Source organism: Elephas maximus, chromosome 9 (assembly GCF_024166365.1).
Source record: "Elephas maximus indicus isolate mEleMax1 chromosome 9, mEleMax1 primary haplotype, whole genome shotgun sequence".
NCBI lineage: Eukaryota > Metazoa > Chordata > Mammalia > Proboscidea > Elephantidae > Elephas > Elephas maximus.
The window spans coordinates 117,220,573-117,242,688 of record NC_064827.1 but is presented as its reverse complement, the minus strand read 5'-3'; the positions used below and the strand labels follow the sequence as shown (position 1 = coordinate 117,242,688).

At 46.6% G+C, this 22,116-nt stretch overlaps 1 protein-coding gene across 1 annotated transcript in view; it reads right to left on the bottom strand.

Moving 5' to 3' along the window:
- The window catches only part of ROR2 (receptor tyrosine kinase like orphan receptor 2), a 350,770-nt gene extending 329,002 nt beyond the window's left edge, over nt 1-21,768 (bottom strand). Inside the window, exon 1 of the mRNA XM_049897028.1 lies at nt 21,375-21,768. Coding sequence (XP_049752985.1) covers nt 21,375-21,471 — 97 coding nt within the window. The 5' untranslated portion in view covers nt 21,472-21,768. The remainder of the gene's footprint in view (nt 1-21,374) is intronic.
- Between the last annotated feature and the right edge of the window lie 348 nt (nt 21,769-22,116).

Sequence of the window (22,116 nt, the reverse complement as noted above, 5' to 3'; positions counted from 1 at the left end):
GGGTTTCCGTTATCAGTGTAAGGTGTGCCTTAAACCAACCACTTCTGGGACATAAAAGGAGCAGATTAGGCCCAGAGGCAAGAAGCACAAATGCGGTAAAGACAGATGCCGTGGGGAGATATCCAAGGTATGCAGAGAATGCTGGAGAAGCTAAGGCAAGGTGTTCTAACTGGCTCCCAACTTCTTTGCAATCAAATGAGAAACAGTTTATATATAAACGGTTTGGTCTCCATACTAAATGTTGCCTGCCTTGAAGAACGTTTTTAAAGTAGACCGGAATCTTTCAAAACCTGTCAATTCCCTGGTATTAACATTTCACGTCATGGACAAAACCAGCATCTTGGTTCCTTCATCCGACCCAGGTCCAGCTGCTCAGCACCTTCCCCTCTTTCTCTTCAAGCACTGCTACTCCAACACGTCTCAGCCAGGGCCCCCTCAAACCTTCTCCACTGGACATGCTCTCCCAGGGTCCCCACGGACCAAAACTCTACCCATGTTCACAGAAACCACTCTCTCAGATAATGCCACGTGCACTAACGTTCCGAATAACGGTGAAGTTGTATTAGGAGTGCAGATCAGAGGCAGACAACAGCCACACCCGCTGTACCCACTCATTGGACAGGATTTGGGGGACTGATCCCGAGGTGGCCACACCGCTCTGGTTTCAACAGTGATGGAATCTGTGCAGAGAAGCCACCAGGTAGACAGGGTTTGCCTCTTTATGAGCATCAAGAAACTTAGCTTCCATGCATTCTGCTTAATTCTCCCGCACCAGAGTTGCAAAACCCACTTAAGAAGACTCATCCCAGCCCCCCACAGGAATTTAAAACATATAAATGTAAGACTGAGTTTTCAAACTTGAAAATTGATGGTTGCTGTAACCAGATGTAGAAATCCACCTAACTTCCCTAAAAGACCAAGAGCGTGCTGTCAGACTCTTGTCTGCCCCACTGCACAAGCCAGACTCAGCATGGCAGGGTTATTGTTTGCAGACCATAAACATTTTTTTCAACACCCAAGCTGCATCCTGAACACAGAGTAGGAGTCAGTGGTATACTCCTGTCACTGCCCCCTCCGAAACCACGATCTAAAATTAAAGTCACTTGGTGATCTCTGTCCTCGGTTGTTTTTGGACACTCATTCAAATCCCAAAGCCTCCATAGGCCTAAGTGGGACTTGGCGGCCTGCCCACAGAAACAATCTTCACTGGCCCACCCAGCTGCAGTGGAGAACCATTCCCACCATGCAAATCACAAGCTAGTGGACCGCTGGCTGCAGGTGGAGGCTGTGGGATTGTGTCCTGGTGGCCATCCTAAAGGAAAGAGAAGAGGTTTTCCTCTCCAGGGGCCCCAGTCAGCACTCAAGACCTTGGGGCATCATGCTCCAACATTAGCTCCTGCTCACACTGACTTCCTGTGGGGGAGGGGGTTTCACAGGCTTCTGGTGGGCGCAAGAGCCTGCTGATGGAGAACACAACCTCTGAAAGCCAAGCTGCCCAAGCTGGGTATAAGTCCCACCACTACAGGGGTACAGCCCTGGGAAAGTCACGCTAGCTCTCTCTGCCTTGGTTTCCTTCATCTGCAAAATGGGAGTGATAATAGCACCTTCTCTAATGGGGTTATTCCGAATATTCATGGAGATAACCGGTCTACAGAGCAGACCCTGGCACACCAAGCAAGTGCTGGGAGTGATTCTGACACAGGAGATGTTGTGCTATGTCTCTAAGTAAGAAGAGGGCCTCTCTGCTCAGATCAGGTCTCCAGCACCAGCCCTCAATTATATAATGGCCTTGTCACTGGGGACTGGAGCCAATGGTCTCTCTAGTCTTCGTCACAAGTTCAATAAATATTGAGGATCAAATACTTACACACCACCGGTATGTCGATGAGCACACCTATTGTGCTGTAAGGTGTTGAGCAGAAAGACTGGTAAGAAAATCAACAACGAATGAGTGACACTGCTCTTCTCTGCAGACGGCTGAATTTTAAGAATTCATTTATAATATCTGCCTGGTAAATGTTTGCCTGTCTTTTTATTTTTTTACCTTCTAGTCACTTCTATTTTAACAGACATCTTACATAAAAATCACATGCATCCAAAGAAAAGAAAGCAAACAAAATGGAGATGAAAAAGGAAGCATCAAAATACAAAAACACAACCTTATGGGGTGACGGAAGAACGAATATATTATCTCAATAAATATAAGTGAAGAGAAACTTATTATCTAAAAGAAAATGAGAAAATCAAAACCCAAATAAAGTTATTTGTTATATTAAAAGTACTCATCTGTCATGGACTGAATTATGTTCCCCCAAAAATGTGTGTATCAATTTGGCTGGGCCGTGATTCCCAGTATTGTGTAGTTGTCCTCTATTTTGTGATTGTAATTTTATGTTAAAGAAGATTAGGGTGGGAATGTAACACCCTTACTAAGGTCACATCCCTGATCCAATGTAATGAGAGTTTCCCTGGGGTGTAGCCTTCACCACCTCTTATCTTACAAGAGATAAAAGGAAAAGGAAGCAAGCAAAGAGTGGGGGACCTCATACCACCAAGAAGGCATGCTGGGAGCACAGCACATCCTATGGACCCGGGATCCCTGCACAGAGAAGGTCTTAGTCTAGGGGAACATAAATAAGAAGGCCAACAGAGAGAGAAACCCTTCCCCTGGAGCTGAAGCCCTGAGTTTGGACTTTTAGCCTACTTTACTGTGAAGAAGTAAATTTCTCTTTGTTAACGCCATCCACTTGTAGTATTCTGTTACAGCAGCACTAGATAACTAAGACTCTATCTAATCTCAAACCACCAGAAGGTAGGAACTTTTAAAATGAAAAAGATTTACCAAGCAGATATCACAAATAAGAAAGAGGTAATCATAAAATTAATATGATACATGTTTTAATTAGAAACAAAAAGAACATTTAGAAAGAGTTAAGAGTACAATTCTCAATAAAGATGTGTAAAAAATGTATGTACCAAACATCAAAATGTTCAAAAACACAAAGTAAAATCAAAGAGAAACAGAAATAATTACACAGGGTACTTGCCTTGTGCAGGTGACAAAATGAATAAGGTACAGAAGAGCTAAAGTACATAATTAATGAAGTCGATCTACACTAAGAATACAACTTTCCAAGTTTCCACTGGACATTTACAAATAATGACCATATTTTAAGCCACAAAAATCCATCATACTCCCCGAAGCCGTAAATAACTCAGCAGACTACACTCTCTAACCAAAACTCAATGCCGTTGTTGTTGTAGGTGACATAGAGTCACTTCCAACTCATGGCGACCCTATGTACAACAGAACAAAACACTGCCCAGTCCTGTGCCATCCTCACAATCTTTGCTGTTTGAGCCTATTGCTGCAGTTACTGAGGCAATCCATTGTTGAGGGTCTTCCTCTTTATCCTGACCCACCACTTAACCAAGCACGATGTTCTTCTCCAGGAACTGGTTTCTCCTGACATGTCCAAAGTACATGAGATGAAGTCTCACCATCCTCACTTCTAAGGGGCATTCTGGCTATACTTCCTCCAAGACAGATTTGTTCATTCTTCTGACAGTCCATGGTATATTCAATATTCTTTGCCAACACCATAACTAAAGGCATCAATTCTTCTTTGGTCTTCCTTACTCATCGCCCAACTTTCACATGCATATGAGGTGAATAAAAATACCATGGCTTGGGTCAGGGGCATCTTAGTCCTCAAGGTGACATCTTTATTTTTTAACACTTTAAAGAAGTCTTTTGCAGCAGATTTGCCCACTGCAATATGTTGTTTGATTTCTTGATGGCTTCTTCCATGGGCATCGATTGTAGATACAAGTAAAAGGAAATCCTTGACAACTTCAATATCCTCTCTGTTTATCATGATGTTGCCTACTGGTCCAGTTGTGAGGATTTTTATTTCATGTCAAGGTATAATCCATGCTGAAGGCTGCAGTCTTTGATCTTCATCAGTAAGTGTTTCAAGTTCTCTTTGTTTCACAAGCAAGGTGGTGTCATCTGCATATCACAGGTTGTTAATGAGTCTTCCTCCAATCCTGATGCCCCATTCTTCTTCATACAGTTCGGCTTCTCGGATTATTTGCTCAGCATATAGACTGAGTAAGTATGATGAAAGGATACAACCCTGACACACACTATTCCTGATTTTAAACCACACAGTATCTATCCCCTTTTTCTGTTCCAATGATTGCCTCTTAGTCTATGTACAGGTTCTTCATGAGCACAATTAAGTGTCCTGGAATTCCCATTCTTCACAATGTTATCCATAATTTGTTATGATCCACACAGTCAAATGCCTTTGCATAGTCAATAAAACACAGGTAAACATCTTCCTGGTATTCTCTGTTTTCATCCAGAACCCATCTGACATCAGCAGTGATAACCCTTGTTCCACGTCCTCTTCTGAATCTGGCTTGAATTTCCAGCAGTTCCCTGTCAATATACTGCTGCAACCGTTGTTCAATGATCTTTAGAAAAACTTTACTTGTGCGATATTAATGATATTGTTCGATAATTTCTGCATTCTGTTGGATCACCTTTTTTTTGGAATGGGCACAGATATGAATCTCTTCCAGTCGACCGGCAAGGCAGCTATCTTCCAAATTTCTTGGCACAGACAAGTGAGTACTTCCAGTGCGGCATCCATTTGCTGAAACATCTCAGCTGGTATTCCGTCCATTTCTGGAGCCTCGTTTTTCACCAATGTCTTCAGTGAACCTTGGACCTCTTCCTTCAGCACCATGAGTTCTTGATCACCTGCTACCTCCTGAAATGGTTGAATATCGACTAACTCTAAAAAACAGCTCACTGGAAGTATTAAAACTTCTTAAACAGCTCTTTAAAATAAAAATTGAGATTTCAGAATATTTGGAAAATAGTAATAAAAACATTACGTAACACAACCTAAAGATTATAGCTAGAACTTCACTCGTAAGAAAACTCACAGCTTAAGAACATGCCTTGCTTATAATTTGATAAAACTGTTCTAAGGTGCATCTAGAAAAAAATAATAAGTAAGACAAGCCAGGAAAATTCATAGCAGAGAGGATGAGTAAAGAGGGACAGATTAATCCTACCAAATATTAAAATGTATAGAGTAATTAAGACTAAGAAACTGAGTAGTCCATAAATAACACCAAATATACATGTGATTTTTAATACCAAAAAAAAAAAAGCTGCTTTTAAAACCACTGAAAAGATATAGATTACTCCAAAAGGATTTTCAAGGCACCTAATTTTTCTGGGAATAAATGAATTGAATCTAAATTCTATGTAAACAAAAGATTTAAGCATTAAAAAAAAAAAAATACTCTGGTAATAGTAGAGAGATTTCCATGGAAGACTTAAAACATAAAAGAACAGCTGGCTTAATTTGACGCCATACAAATTAAAACTTTCTTGGTGGAAACAAGCCTCATAAGCAAAGCCAAAGGACAATCTGGGGAAAAAATACTTTCATATGATCAGGAATAGAGCTAAATCACATATTATCCCTAAATATAAGAAAATTGAGAACAACTAACAAAACATTAGCAGAGAAAGTGAACAGAAAAAAACGTGAAAAGACATTCAGCCTCCTGGACAATTAAACAAAAGTCAGTATCAGTATTGAGACACCACATGTTTTTCAGACTTACTAAGGTTAAAATACCCGATAATCTCCAGTGTAGGTCAGGGCTCAGAGAAACACTGCTGCTGACAGCCTACACTGCTGCCAACTTCTGGGAGATCAACTGGGTATAATCCATCACAATGTCAAATACAGATACTTCAGACAAAAAAATCTCACTTGTGGGAATTAACCCTACAGATTACTCCTGTTGTTGCTGTTTGTCTTAGTCACCTAGTGCTGCTATAACAGAAACATCATGAGCGGATGGCTTTAACAAAGAGTTTGTTCTCTCACAGTCCAGTAGGCTAGAAGTCCGAATTTAGGGTGCCAGCTCCAGGGGAGGGCTTTCCCTCTCTCTCAGCTCTAGAGGAAGGTCCTTATCATCGGTCTTCCCTTGGTCTGGGAGCATATCAGGGCAGGAACCTCAGGTCCAAAGGATGCCCTCTGCTCCCAGTGCTGCTTTCTTGGTGGTATGAGGCCCCCTGTCTCTCTGCTTGCTTCTCTCTTTTATATCTGAAAGAGATTGGCTTAAGACACTATCTAATCTTGTAGCTCTCATCAGTATAATTGCCACTAATCCATCCTATTGCATCATAGTGATGGGATTTACAACACACAGGAAAATAACATAAAGTGGTGGACAACAACACAATACTGGGACTCATGGGCCAGCTAAGTTGACAGATATTTGCGGGGGGACACAATTCAATCCACATTGTTGCTGTCATCAGCTGCCACTGAGTTGGCCCCCAGCTCATGGCGACCTCAGCACACCTGAATGAAACAGCTGCTGCCCAGTACTGTGTCATTCCCATGATAGGTTACATATCAGACTGTTGTGATTCATAGGGTTTTCACTGGTTGATTTTTCAGAAGATCTCCAGGCCTTTCTTCCTAGTCTGCCTTAGTCTGGAAGCTCCACTGAAACCTGTTCAGCACCATAGCAACCCACAAGCCTCCACTGCAGACGACTGGTGGCTGCATATGAGATGCACTGGCCGGGAATCGTATCCAGGTCTCCTACACGGAAGGAAAGAATTCTACCACTGAAATACCGACGCAAGTGCAAAAGAAATCATGTCTACAGATGCTCACTGCGGTGACTTTTTTTAACGTGACACCTTAAAATTAGAAGACCAGACAAATAAATTATGTATTTCTAAATGACAGATATTAGCAAGGGTTTAAAAAAATGAAGTTGCCAGGCATGCAGTAATGAAGAAGGATTTATAAGAACTAGTGCTAAGTGAGGAAACCCTGGTGGCATAGTGGTTAAGTGCTATGGCTGCTATCCAAAGGGTCAGCAGTTCGAATCCACCAGGTGCTCCTTGGAAACTCCACGGGGCAGTTCTACTCTGTCCTATAGGGTCACTATGAGTCAGAATCGACTCGATGGTACTGGGTTTACGTGCTAAGTGAAAACAAATTTCAATTTAGTATGTGTGTTATGATCCCCCTGTATATAAAACAAAGGAGATGCACAGAGAAATGTGTTTGCCTAGAAATGTCAGGGGTCGGGGGAAGTGTCTGGGGTGGGGTGGGGTGGGGTGGGGTGTCTAGAAAGATGCACGGGACCGTTAATGGTGTTTACCTCTGCAGAACCAGGCTGGAACAGGCACTGGGTACCAGTGGATGAGATAAGAACAAGAGGCACTTTTCATTTTATACTCTTATTGGATTGATTTACTTTTAAACCGGGTTTTCTGTTTTTGTTTTGTTTTTCTTAGATTTTAGTTAATCAAGTAACAGGTGAATACATTACGCTGATATAACATTAAAACATTTCAGACTGTACCTCTCAGGTCTCTTGGAGGTATGTACCTACATAATAGAAAACACGTAGTAGCGTTTTGTGAGGAGGTTCACATAAGCAGTGATTCTTAAAAAAATACTTGTTTATACAACAAATGGAGCCCTCGAGGCACAGTGGTTAAGCATTTGTCAAAAGGTCAGCAGTTCAAATCCACCAGCCGCTCACTGGCAATTCTATGGGGCAGTTCTACTCTGTCTATAGGGTTGTTATTAGTCAGAACTGACTCAACAATAACGGGTTTGGTTTTTGTTTTTTGATATAACAAATAAACAAAGCATATTTTTTAAATAAGCTCTTTTTATCTCACCACAGTCACCGGACATCACAAGGAACAAAAACTCAAAGCTCACGGCAGGCCTCGTTCTATGGCTGGAAATTGAGCAATTATGAACTGCATTTTGTAAAAACTTGTTGTTGTTATTGTTAGTCACCATGAAGTCTGTTCTGACTCACTGCGACCCTATGTGTGTGGAGTAGAACTGCTCCATAGGGTTTTCAAGGTTGTGACGTTTTGGAAGCAGATGGCCAGGTCTGTGTCTAGATAAGTGTCTAGATAGTTCTGGGTAAATCAACTCACATCCACATTTGGCTTTCTTTTTTGAAACATCCTAGCTGATTCAGACCCCACAGAAATTTGTGGTTCATCAACTGGAAGAAACATGACTATTTAGGGTTTTCCTTTTTCTTGGGGGGAGGAGTGGGTAATTATTTAAAAAAAGAAAGAAATGGGCTCAAAGTTCCTAGTAATAGCGAAAAGAAAAAGTAACTGAACCTTATTTGAACTCTCAAAATACACAACACTTTACTAATTAGAGGTAACTGTCCCTGGGCTCAGCCTTGCAAAAGAGTGGATTTTCCTTCTTCCAAAATAATAATAACAGACTTGATTTTGCATATAGTTTCCTGGATTGTTTTTGTTTAGTGTCTTTTCTTTTTTTTTTTTTTGCAAACAGGTAAACTGGTGTAAGTTTTTTTTAACCAGCTAGGTGAACCTTAGGAAAGAAAAAAATTACGTGCTTGACCGATTTGTTAAAACAATCACAAAACACAATGACACGCTCCATTATTATTCAAAGCCATCAAGTAGGTCCCAACATTCCAGTCACATGTAGCCAGTAGCCACTTGGACACATGCTGACACCTGTCACTTGACACACGCTCACTCCCAAGGCTCTTCCTCTGCACGGGCTCTGCCAACCAGCAGCCCACCCTCCAGTGTCCACAGGCCCCTGCACTGAGCAGCTGCCCAGTCTCCTCTGTCCTGCTAGGCACTCATTTAGAAGCTCAGGTCTAGCCTCAGTCAGTGCCTTTTTTGGCCCATGGTGTGTTTTACACTACCTTCTTACTTCGTAGGGCCCTGGGTGGCGCACATGATTTGCACTCACCTACTAACCTAAAGGTTGGTTGTTCAAACCCATCCTGTGGTACTGTGGAAGAAAGGCCTGGCAATCTGCTCCCACAAAGATTACGGCCCAGAAAACCCTATGGAACAGTTCTACTCTGTAACATATGGAGTCATCATGAGCCAAAACTGAGTTGACAGCAACGGGTTTTTTGTTTGTTTTTTGTTCAGTAAGATAGGACAAAACTACATGAAGGCATCTTTGAATGCAAACAACAAAGACATGTACTCCCGAGAACTCCTTCCATTACAAAGCCTTGCCCAGACTCCAGAAAAACCACAGCAGCACTGCCCACTTGCTCTCTCCTTCCTCCATTTGGCCTTTTATGGCCTTCCACAGGCCCTAGGAGGCCATGCCTTCCAGGAGTCCAAGCTGCTTTGACTTCAAAGGGGTTCCAGCGCCAAATGAATCAAAAATACTGACAGCCACACACCCCCAACAGCCTTTAGGATGTTTGCTTTTGTTGGGTTTTGCTTTTGTTTTTACTGGGGCTCCTGTAAGGGAAACAAAGACCCACAGGCAGGGAACACCACATCCAGGAACCTCACCCCTGGGAAAGGAGTGTTTGAGGCATGTGCAAAAAAAAAACTAGACCCCAGGTGCCTTCCTGCCAGCGCCCAGCCTCTCCTGATCCCCCCACACTCTCCTTGGGGATCTCTGACATTTGGTAGGCTACAGTGCAAAAATGATGCACCTTAATCAAGTCCCTCAGTGGTGCAAATGGTTAACACACTCAGCTGCTAATCCAAAGACTGGAGGTTCGAGTCTACTCAGCGGCACCTAAGAAGAAAAGCCTGGCAATCTACTTCTGAAAAATTAGCCATAAAAACCCCATGGAGTACAGTTCTACTCCGACACACACACGGAGTCACCAAAAGCCAGAATCGACTAGTAAACAGGTAAATCAAAGCCCACATATCCTTGTGGCTCAACGCCCCTTCTCCACAGGCAAATGGCAGTGGTTAAGCTGGAGGAAGGCTCCTTGGGTGGCACCAACAGTTAAGTGCTCACTACTAGCAGAAAGTTTGGCAGTTCAAACCCACTCAGAGGCGCTCGGAAGACATGCAGGCCTGCAATCTGCTTCTGAAAGGTCATAGACGTGAAAAACCCTGTGGAGCACGGTTCTACTCTGCACGCATGGGGTCACCATGAGTCAGAACTGACTCGAAGGCATCTAACAACAAAGAACGACAAGCTGGAGAAAGGTGAAGGGGTCAAGCAGACCTTGGATGGTCCAGAGATATGGCGCCAAGGTGACAAGCTTTCCAGGTGGATAGAGCAGAGCTGTGTTGTCACGTGACTGGGCCACATCAGGCCGCCAGCGCCCGCAGAGGTTCTAACTGTACAGCCCACACTTCTCCACCCAGCACAGGACACCCCTGCCAGGCTGGGGATGGTGTATATCTGTGCCCCCCCATGTCAGGGGACTCAGAGCTAGTCCTGTCCACAGCAATAACCAGTTCTGGGGGCCAGAGGCAGTGGGCGGGCCACTCCAGGCCTAGGTGCCTATTGACAAAGGAGTACTGGTTAGCAGTGCACCCTTTTATCAAAGACATTATTATGTAAAACCCAAAAAAACAAAATCAACAGAAAGCTGTACTCAATTAGCATGCAGTTAAGTGTAAATATGTAATATTCTCTTCATTAAAAAATCAGTGAGGACAGAACTTCCATTTTAATGACCCTAAAAACCTGAACCTCAGTCTCAAAAGACACCTCTAATCATATTTTCACACCAACATCCATTTTAGTTCCCTGTATTTTGTTCAGTTTCAGAATATCAAGAAAATTCTGATTCTTGTGGCTATTTATGCAAGGTAAAAACATTTTAACAGTTCAGTATGCAAACTCAGGGTTCTAGAATTACAGAGACGGCTATTCTGGTCTACACCCAAAACAAGCAAACCCAGAGACGCCTACTGACACACTGTAGGTCTGGCGCCAAGCAACAGTATATGGAGAGATCTGTGACAGGTGTAAATTTTCTAAATACGTTTAAAATGGAATAAGGATCCAACATCTGTAAAGCCGGGAGACTGCCCTCACAGAGAGTCAGGTGAATTTCCTGCTACTCAAATCTTCCATTTCTGAAACGATTCATGTGGTCACTATTCCCAGCAGCTACCAGGTCGGTCCCGACTTAAGATGACCCCACTTCTGCAAAATAGAACCGCTCCATAGGGTTTCCACCTTTCAGGAGCAGATTGCCAGGCCTATCTTCTGTGGGCCTCTGGGTGGGTCCGAACACCTAAACTTTACTAGTCGGATGCTTAGCTGTTTGTGCCACCCAAGGACTCCTGTAAGTGTTCATATAACTCATGAAAATGGAGATGCATCACTGAAGAGCTTATGGAGTTCCACAGTCCACGCAATCAACTGGCTTTCTGAGTTTCTTCCTCACCAGCCCCTCTGGCCAGAGCCACACGAGGACTTTTTACAAAGCAAGGAAGAAGGCAATGGAATGGAGGTGACAGAAGGCAGGCAGGTAGACGATAAACTCGCAGCAACCCCCCAACTCATCCGTCTGCAGAAACTGTCTTCCCCAGGGACTTAAAAAAAGGCTTTGATAAATTAATCAATAGCATAGGAGGCATACAAGTATGTAAAAGCTCCTGAATGTTTTCAACTATACATCAGAACAGTCTCCTAGTTAAAAGACACACTACTACAGCTAGTGCCTCCTTAATGCCAACCTCATCTTTCCCGACATAACCATTGTTTTTGGCCTGATGTGTGTATTTCAAGCTCTTCTTCTTGGGATTTCTATCTCTACAGAAAAGGTTTGTAAAACGGGAGGCAGGTTTTTTTAAGATGAGTGATATGCAGTGTACGCCCTTCTGTAACTTGATTTTTCCCCCCTTCAGCAAACTCTCTTTGAGATCTCCCTCTATTAGCATCTACAGACACAGGTGGATAGCTGCCCTGGAGTTCTCTCCAACTCATGGCACCTTACGTTCTATCGAAAAAAACGCCGCCCGGTCCTGCATCATCCTCGTGACTGCCAGCATATTCGAGTCCGTCGTGGCGGCTACTGTGCCCATCTCACTGAGCGTCTCCCTCACTGGTCCTCTGCTTCACCAAACATGATGCCCATCTCACTGAGCGTCTCCCTCACTGGTCCTCTGCTTCACCAAACATGATGTCCTCTTCCAGTGACTGATCCCTCCTGATGACATCTCCAAAGCAAGCAAATCAGACAATGGTCTGTCGTGATCCATAAGGTTTTTATTGGCTAATTTTTGGAAGTAGGTCACCAAGCCTTTCTTCCTAGTCTGTCTTAGGCTGAAAACTTCACTGAAACCTGTCCACCATGGGTGACACTGCTGGTATGTGAAATACCAGTGGCATAGCTTCCAGCATCACAGCAACACACAAGCCCCCACCGTACGACAGACTGATAGATGAGTGGTAGATCCACAGTTATCTACCTCCACATTCATTTTAACCGCTTTATCATAATCCATAGCTTATAAGTAGCAGTTTATTTGGTTCCCATCAAAAGACACTATCACCAAGGATGCTGCAGTGAGCATCCTTCCACAAGCCTCCCTCCCTAAGCCTTTATCTTCTTAGCATAAGCCACAGAATATGCGCATTTTAAATTTTACCAGCCAAGGTCAAACTGCCCAGAAAGCCACAATTCACCCTTCACAATGCCATATTACCCACTGTGCTTACACACTAGTTAGCACCCAATTCTTCTCTCACAGGTCAAATTCTTCTCTCACAGGTCAAATTCTTCTCTCACAGGTCAAAATCAGCAGGTGATGACTGTTTCGTTTGCATATCCTGGAACCCCACGAAGGCCAAACTCTCTGTTTTTGGCCTTTTGTATTTGCTCTTCTGAAACTAACTGAAGGAACCCTGAGTCCCTGTTTCAGTGGAGTCATTTTTATCTTTTTTTTACTTATGTTACAAGCTCTTTATATATTCTGGATACTAATCCCTTCATCTGTTTCATATGCTGTTAATACCTTCTCTCCCAATGTAAACACTTTCTATCCCACACCTCCACAACCCAAAAGCAGAAAATGGAGTCTTTTGTTGCTGTTGTTTTCGTGGTTGTTGGAAAAGGGCTTGGTTTTAATAAAATGAGGGCTTTGAGAACGGTGTAGAAAGTCTACTCCACGAGGTATTCTGCAGCTCGTTTCCTGGAAGCAGTGCAAGGAGGATCCCAGCAAAACAGTAATTCTGGAAAGAGAGGGACCGAGAAAGGCTGCAGTAAACAAGCTCAAGTAATCTCCCTTGGAGATTAACTCCTGGGCCTTCCCTGCACTCATAAGCACCAAGATTCTCCAAGAGGAAGTCAGAACCACAACACCCCCAGTCCTCCGCATGGGAAGGCCCGGGTCTCTGCACCCAGGACACCCAGCTCTGCAGAGCCGTTCTCACACCGGCACTGTCCACATCATTTGCTGCCCCACCCTGCCTTCATCCTAGGTTTCCTTGGAGAACCTCAGAGAAGCAGCACCTTCTGGAATTCAGAGCTGCTGATCCAAGGGAATCCTGAGGTTCTGCTGAAGGGCCATTCTGATTAAGGACTTAAGGATGGCACCATCTAGTGGACTCCAACTCATAGTGACCCCACGTGTGTCACAGTAGAGCTGTGCTACACAGGGCTTTCAATGGCTGTTCTTTCAGAAATAACTGCCAGGCCTTTCTTCCGAGGTGCCTCTGGGTAGACTCAAACCTCCAACTTTTCAGTAGCCACCAAGAGTATATAAAAATGGCATGTTGTTGGACCTCATCATCTAATTTCACAAGTTAGGAGACAGACTCAAGATCATCAGCACCAGAACAAAGCTGATTCCAATAAGGTGGAAGTCAGACATACCTCCTCTCTCCAACCTTTTTACTAATTTTGACACCAGCCATCCCTCCCAAGGCATTCTTCTCTGCTGAGATTGACAATTTGTTGCAATGCCCACACAGAACTCACAGACCATACTCACAGCTCTGGGGTTTATTACAGAAGTAAGAGATTACAATTCAGGATCGGGAACGACTCGAGATACAGTTCTTCGGTCAGGACAGCTTCTTCTCATCAGTGCCTGCAGGCAGGCCTCTCGCTCAGCCCCTCAGCCTGGCCTCTGCCCTGCTCAGGCAAGTGTTACAAACCTCTTTAGCCAGCAAGCCTCTTCCCCAAAGGTACTCAGCTCTCTCACTCTGTGGGTAGACACACCTACTGTAGCCACCTCGCTCTGTGGGCCAGGAAGCCCACCATGTCATTTTGCACTGGTCTCCTGGTTCTGCTGCCCCCATTTCTCTGCCACCACTTCTCGGTGTCTTGCACCATCTCTGGTGTTACAGCTCTCTGTCTCCTGGGTCTGCTAGGTTCTCAGGGACCCCAAGTCCAAAGGACAAGCTCTGCTCCTGGTTCTTCTTGATGGTAGTGGGATCCCTCCCTTCCTGCCTCTGGGATGGCTCATTTTAAGCCTAGTGGGATGGCAAAACTGACCAAACCCCTCATTAGGGCTCCATACACCTTATTTGCATGGTTCCACGCCCTCAAGGATTCCTTGCGCCTTATCTGCATTGTTACCAAGCTGTTCAATCCCCTTGGTAGGCCATAAGCACCTGATTTGCATAGCCCCACCCCATGATTTTGTGGGAGTTACACGACCATGAATGGCTAGAAGGGCCATATTAAGTAATTCACTGTACCGCAGCATGTTAACCCTGTGTACCACCCTGGGACTCGATTAAGGTCACGGAGAGGAAAAAAAGAGCAAGAAACCCAATGTTAATGTGGGTACTCTGTATGGACCTTGCTGAGAAAAAAATAACTGTAAAAAGCCTTTTCAAGACAGCTGGGAAAATGGAGCATGCCTGTGTGCTAGACTATCAGATACACTAAAGGGTCATGGTTATTGTGGCTGACTATAGAACAGTACTGAGGTTATGTGAATTAATAGTTCTTACCATTCATGCTGAAGTAATTACAGATAAAACAGTAAGGACTTACAGGTGAATCATAAGGATGTGTGGCAGATTAATTACTTTTGTGTGTGCCCTTTCTAGCCACGTCCTTGTAATTCCTACCCAGGTGACTGGGTGGCACTGTGTGATAGGGTAATTGTGGCCTACCAATGGGACTAGTCAGTTTTGCCTTAAAAGAGAGCCAATTCCAGAGCAGAGAGGAGGAGAGAAGACCTAGCAATAGATCACATTTGGGTGTCATGCTCCCATAGTCTCTAACCTGGACTTTTCATGACACCGACATTTTTTAATACAGGCCAGTGGCTTCATAAAATACCCCTTGGCTTGAGTGTGCTGATTTTTGCTCATGATCAGATTCAGGCTATATGCATCCCCAGCTGGAATACAGCCAACATGATGGCACCCCTTCCAAAGGCATACAAAGTCCGTCTGCCCTGAACTGGTGATTTTAGTCTTGATTGCCAGCTAACGTGATGCCTAGTTCTCCAGTGTATACAAATAAGGAATCTGTAGGGAAATACTTTGAGACCATGAAAATCCTGTTCCTTGTCAAACTTAGCCTCCAGCACTCGTCGATTATGCCTGCCCAAATCAATCCATCCAATTATTGTTGTAAGATGTGATTTTCCAACTCCCCTCACATTTATTAGTTGGCATTTTGCTGTAAGGAAGAGCCCTTTCTTCCCTCCACTCCCCCAATTACTTATGTGTTCTTGTGGGTTGAATAACCCATTGCCAACAAGTTGATTCTGACTCATGACAACCCCATGTGTTATAGAATAGAGCTGCTCCATAAGGTTTTCTTGGCTGTAATCTTTATGGAAGTTCGAACTGCCAACCTTTAGGCCAGCAGTCAAACGCAAACCATTTGCAACACCCAGGGATCTATAGTGTCCCCCCAAAATTGCATCTACACAGAACCTCAGAATGTGACCTTATTTGAAAATAGTCTTTGCAGATGCTAGTTAAGGATCTCAAGAAGGAATTACCTGGTGTCCTTTAAGAAAAGGAAAGGGAAAACACACAGGGAAGAAGGCCATGCAAAGGCAAAGGCCAAGACTGGAGTTATGTGGCCATAGGCCAAGGAACACCAATAGCCACCAGGAGTCAACGGGAGCTGGAAGAGACAAGGAAGGATCCTTCCCCAGAGCCTTGGGTACAGCATGGCCCTGCCAACGCCTTGACTTCAGACTCTGGCCTCCAGACCTAGGAGGGAATAAATTCCTGTTGTTTTAAGGCTACTAAGTTTGTGGTTCTGAAGCCACAGTGACAAACACACTGACCAGCCAGCAGGCTTTCTGCAATGATGAAAATAAACGTTCTGAATCTGTGTGGTCCCAATTGGTGGCCACCACTGACACATGGCTACCGAGCCCTTGAAATGTGGCCTGTACAATGGAGAAATTCAATCTTTAATTTCATTTCATTTTAACTAATTTAAATAGTCACATTGGCCTATTGTTGTGTGCCATCAAGTCAATTCTGACTCATAGTGACCCTATATGACAGAGTAGGACTGCCCCATAGGGTTTCCTAGACTGTAATCCTTAAGGAAGCTGGTCTTTTCTCCTGCAGAGCAGCTGGTGGGTTTGAACCGCTGACCTTATGGTTAGCAGTCAAGCGCTTTAACCACTGCACCACCAGTGGCTACTATATCCAACAGTGCAGGTCTGCAAGGCCAAAATGCTTCTTTAAGATAACCGCATACTGTATGAACTACCCCTCCAAGAGGGCACAGGGTGTGGAAACCATTAGGCTCAGAGCCTTTGGGGTTGGGGGGAAACCCTCCCCCACTCCTGGAGAAGCAGCAGCAACAGCCCTGTCCCCCACTGATAACATCTCGAAAGTAACAAAGTGCTTACTGAAGCTCATTCCAAAAGACACACACCCCACTTCCCACTGGAATTTAAGACTTTCTAGAGAACAACAAGCTACTTAGTGGAATTAGGCTAAATTTTTCTTTAATTATTTCCTTTCCTTCAGCTTTTGATTTCTTTGGTTCTCCCAGAGATAGGACTTAAAAAAGAAAACACTCCCAGAAATCCCCAAAAATGGTGCAAACTACACCACAGTTGCCTATTCTGAAAAGCTTTGTGAAGATTCTCAACATAGTTTAACAATTACTTGGCCACTCTGCTAAGATGATTTCAAACAGATTACACCCCCAGACATATTGTATGACAACTGCTCAGGCAAGCAGAGCTCTCCCGCCCTTATTTCCATCTTGGCAAGCTGCTTGACAAAACCAAATAAACATGTCCTAAGAAATGGAGGGCAGGAGAAAACCCCAGCCAGTTACAGTCATAATTAATGGTCAAGAACTACTCTTGTTGCTTAGATCTTTACTTCGAAGCTCAAGAAGCCCACACTACCCACTGAGCTCCTGACATTTCTGTGTCTATGGTCCAGTCGAGCACTGCAAAACCAGAGGACCCAAAGGGTCACTGAGAAGTACGTTTCAAAACCAGGCCTTTTAGTCCACGAGTCCTTTTCATGAAATTGCTATTGGCCATGCAGCTGGGAGTACAAGCAATAAAAAAACAGATTTAACCAACAATGCTCACACTGCAAAGCAAAGAGCCGTGGTTACTTTTCCTGGAAACCTTTAATGCCGAATATTCACAGAACCCAGTTGGTGGTCACTGCAGGGTCCTCAAAGAAGGAACAATCTTAACGACAATGAAATGTTCTTTACAAGGAACAGAGTCGCAGCCAATGACCCAGTGCAAGGAGGAAGACCCAACCCTTGAGGAGCCCCCAGTGGGGCCCAGCAGTGTAAACTAAGAGGGATGCAGCCCAGCCCCTCAGAGAGAAAGAGTGAGAGAAAAAACACATCAGCTGCCTTGCATGCGTGACCCTGGATGCTGACCTGGGCTCACGGTTCCTGGGTAGGAACAGACCGGATAAAAACAGAGGACTCTCACATCAATGAACCATTTTAGGAGCAAGTTATAAACCTTGGGTAAGGATAACATTTGGGAGCCCAGTTTCATTTCCAGAAACAGAACTCTGAGTTTTATCCTTAGAGCTCTCCGAGGGAAAAAGAGTTACAAAGCTTACACAAATCTTTTGTACTTAATGAGACTAGGATTCCCTGGGTGGCACCAATGGTTAAGCGCTCGACTGCTGGCCGAAAGGTCTGCAGCTCAAACTCGCCCAGAGGCGCCTCAGAAGAAAGGCCCAGGGATCTGCTTCTGAAAGGTCATAGGCTTGAAAGCCCTATGGTCATTTCTACTCTGAAACACTTGGGGTCGCCATGAGTTGGAATTGAAAAAGAAGAATCAGACTAGAAAGAGTTCAACAGACAAGAGCCCAGGACATCCACACCAGTTCCCATTTCAATGATAATGATAACTTTTCACATCCTGGCGTCCCATGGGATGCATTCTGAAGAAGTGCCAGTTCTCCAGCTGAAACCTTTCTAATGGGATTACTCCTCCCTACCTGTCCCCCACTCCTGCATTTCCATCCCACTGGCTGCAGAAAAAGGGATTTCAAAGGGAAGTGAGGGGTAAAACTCAGACTTTGCCAGACTTCAAATGTCTCTGAGGTCAAACCTAGGCTACACATTCCCTGGGCAACAGGGAACTAATCACACCACAATAAAGTGATACCCAAACACCAACTGTGACTGTACTGAACAGCAGAAAAAATTATAACAATGAAAGTACAACGGTCATTTCACATTGCCTCCTAAACCTGCAGATCATTGTCCCCGAATTTTTAAAACCACGTTGCTTTTTTTGCAAGGAAAAAATGAAGCAGGACAGCAGTTTCCTAACTATAGCTTGCTTCATCACCGAAAATCCGACCTCAGGACCAGACCTTCCGTACTGGTCATCCATTGCCGTTTTTACAAACACTAAGTACAGGGGCTTACACCGGATGTCGATGGTGCTGGGATTTTCAGTGGCACTCTTTATCATATGGAGGCAAGGGTTAAACTTGACTTCACTATTAAACCTTAAAAAGCTTCAATCTTCTTTGGCTGGTATACAGCCATAATAAGAAAAACATGTTGTCTTACTATATACATAAAAACTTCTCTTTTTCCACAAAGCCTTCTTATTCAAGATGTTTTCATTTATTTTCTTTTAGATGTATCACTATCAATATTTATTACTCCAGGGATCTAGGCCAGATCTCTGCATTGTCAAACAATGGTGCTGTCCAAAGGGGGTGAGGAAGAACCCCAAAATTCCACCACCCCCTAACTATCCTACCTAGAAGGAGGTAGGTAGTCCCAAAGCAGGTATTTGTCTCTCTAAGGAACAGTCTTCAGTAAAAAAAAAAAAAAAATGTAGAGTAAGAATTCAGGAATCCTTGAATATAATCTATGCTTTCACTTAGTAAATTACGTTTCGTGTGTAACACACCCATGACGTGGGTGCCTCTTCACAGCAGAAAAAATGCCCGACACCCAAATCTCCTGTAGTCATATAATTGTACACATATATTTTATTCAATATTCATGAATTACCACCGCTTTGGATTTTCAGTTAACCTACCTCGTCCAGAAGACAATTATAAACTTTCCTACTCCCTCTCTATACAGATTATTATTATTTCACTAGAAATAGGAAAGCACTCGATTGTTTTGTTTCTTAAATTCGACAGGGAATTACGGCAATGTTCAAACTATTCCGTCCGAAATGTGTGCAACTTTACTGTTGTTGATTTAAACAGTCTTTATCGCCCTTTCTAGTTTCACAAATCCCCTCACCACAGCATCCCCTCCCCCAAACGCAATCCAAACCGACTCCAAAAACCACACGGTGCGCTGGGTGGAGTTTTCCATGGCAATTAACCACAGCGTGGCCACCACCAAATGCGGCGCAAACGCACCTCGAGGCGTCGGGAAGGAGGCCCCGCCCCCCGCAAATGGATCTCCCGACTCTACAGGGGAAAGGGCTTCTTCGGGGGCGAGGGGGAAAAGAAAGATCGACCCGGACGTCCTTAGTGACGGAAATCCTACAGACGGACTTCAGAGTCTGCAAGTGTACTTACCATTTCACCGTGTACACTGAGTGGCTTTATGCGTCAATGGACAACGATATAAATGCAAATCCACCTCCCCAATCAAGTCTTCAGTAATATCTGACGTAATCAGTACCTGCTTAGCCCAAAACGCCCCCCCGTAAAGGCGGCTCGGTATTTCTGACTCTTCCACAGGGCGGGCTAAGACGGAACGGGAATCCCGCGCAGCAGGACTGCGGAGAACTGGAGGACCACCCCCTTCCAGCGGCTGTCCCCTAATTCTCACCTGCCTGCTGGAATGGGCGGGGGGGGGGGAGGACAGTGCATGGAAGGGGCAATACTGAAACCTACTTACGTGCATCTCGGTCATCATTATTGTAAGCGGGCCGTCTTACACATTTTGGGGACTTAGGCGAATCTCATCTGTGTCCAAATTTCCCGGGCTTGGCGGCCCCGCTTGCCCTCCCAACCCAGGCATAGTGCCCGGAATCCGGCCAGGTGGCGCGCAGGCCGGAGGTGCTCCCGGGGTCCTCCCTAGATGAACGAGTGCCGCCTGCTCAGAGCACCCTATGCCAATCCCCCAGCGCCCCCGCTAACCCTCCCGACAGCTCCTTTACGCCTCTCCCGGGGTCTCTCCTTGCGCTTCTCCAGTTCAAGACCCAAAGTGCAATGGGAACGGGATCGAAACCCTGATCCACACAGCCTGAGGCCGCGCAGGGCCCCCCAGGGGAAGTGGGGTGCCCCTTCGAGAAAAACGCAACCAGGGACCCCAGCCTCACCCCACCAGCCGCGCGCCTTCTCCCGAATGACAGCCCAGGGACCCCTGATCCCAGTCACAGGAAACGCAGCTTCTGCCACCTCCCAGCAGGGGCAGAGGAGGTGGATCAGGGGCCAACAAAAGAGAAGTAAAAACTCCTTTCAAACCGGCGACTGACTCACCGGCAGCGGCCCGGGGGCTCCCACCCCGAACCGGGGGCGCTTTCCCACAGCCTCCCGGGCCTCGCCCGACGGGGGCGCCCACCTGGCATCAGTCCCACCCGTTCGGGGCGGACTGCACCGGAGCAAATGGGAGTCTGCGGGGGCCTTGTGCCATGGAAGGGCAACCTCGGAGAGAAAGGCCCGGAGGCAAGGTTCGGGGAATCACCGGAGACGCTGCAGACCCAGAGGCAGAACGAGCCCCCGGGTGCGGGCACCGCGCGCGCTTAATATTCACAGTCTCTCACACACACGCACACGCACACTCACGATCCCCGGAAACCCCCAGAGAGGGGCTCCCCTCGGGCGCCGGCGCCTGCCGCCGCCGCCCCTCCCCAGCCCGCCCCCGCCTCCGGCCTCTGGAAACACTTAACAGTCCCCAGAGCGCGTCTTATTAGAACCAGCCCCAGCTGGGGGCGTGGGCCGCGGAGCGGTGTTGAGGGATGGCGCCGTGCGCTCCGCCGGGGCCCGCAACGCCCAGGCCGCGCTCTGCCCTACGCGCGGAGCCGGCCGCCGCGCCCCCTCGCGCAGAAGGCCGGTCCGCCAAGTCCAAAGAAAGGGGTGCGCGGGCGCCGCTTGCCCATGCCTTCCCACGTGAGGCTGCATGGCCGAAACGGCTAGTGGGACGGCGGTTCCTACCTGAGGTCCGGGTCACGGACAGCAGGAGTGCGGCGGCTGCCCAGACGGCTGAGGAGCAGAGCGGCGCGCGCCGCAGAAGCCCCGAGCCCCGGGCCATGCCGCGGGGCCGTGGGGGGCCGGGCGGCCACCGCCCGCCGCGCTCGGGCTTCAGGCCGGAGCCGGGGCTCGGGGGCCGGAGCGGCGCGCGGGGGCTGGGCGCCACCACTCCTTTCTTCCGTGCGTCCGCTCCCCTTCCTCCTCGGCTCTTTTCAAGTTGGTTCGTTTCGAGAAACTCGTTTTCCTCCTCCTTTCCCGACCCGGATGTGTGCTCAGCTCTGGCCGCGGCGCTGGCTGGCTAGGAGCCTCCGGGGCGCGGGCTCGGGCGTCCCGCCGGCCGCCGGGACGAGCTCGGGGGGCGGACCGCCGGCGCGCAGGAGGCAGGGTCCCCGCTTGCCCGCCCCGACTGGGCAGAGCAAAGCCGGCGCCAGCGCCCCCTGCCGGAGAGAGGCCCCAGGCGGCGGGGAGGGCCCGGTGCGGGCTCCGCGCGGCCGAATGGGGGTGCAGCTGACAGTGGGGTTTCGGGGGCAGCCTTTCTGTCGCCGGTCGTGCCGACCGCGCTCGCCCTTGGACATACGCCTCTGGACGCTTAGATGCAGAGGTTGCGCCCTGGGGGGCTCCAGCTGGACATAGCCGGGCTGCCCACTCGGCAGAGGCACCCCGAACAGTTGCCACCCACCTTCAGGGGGCGGGACACCCCGGGGCC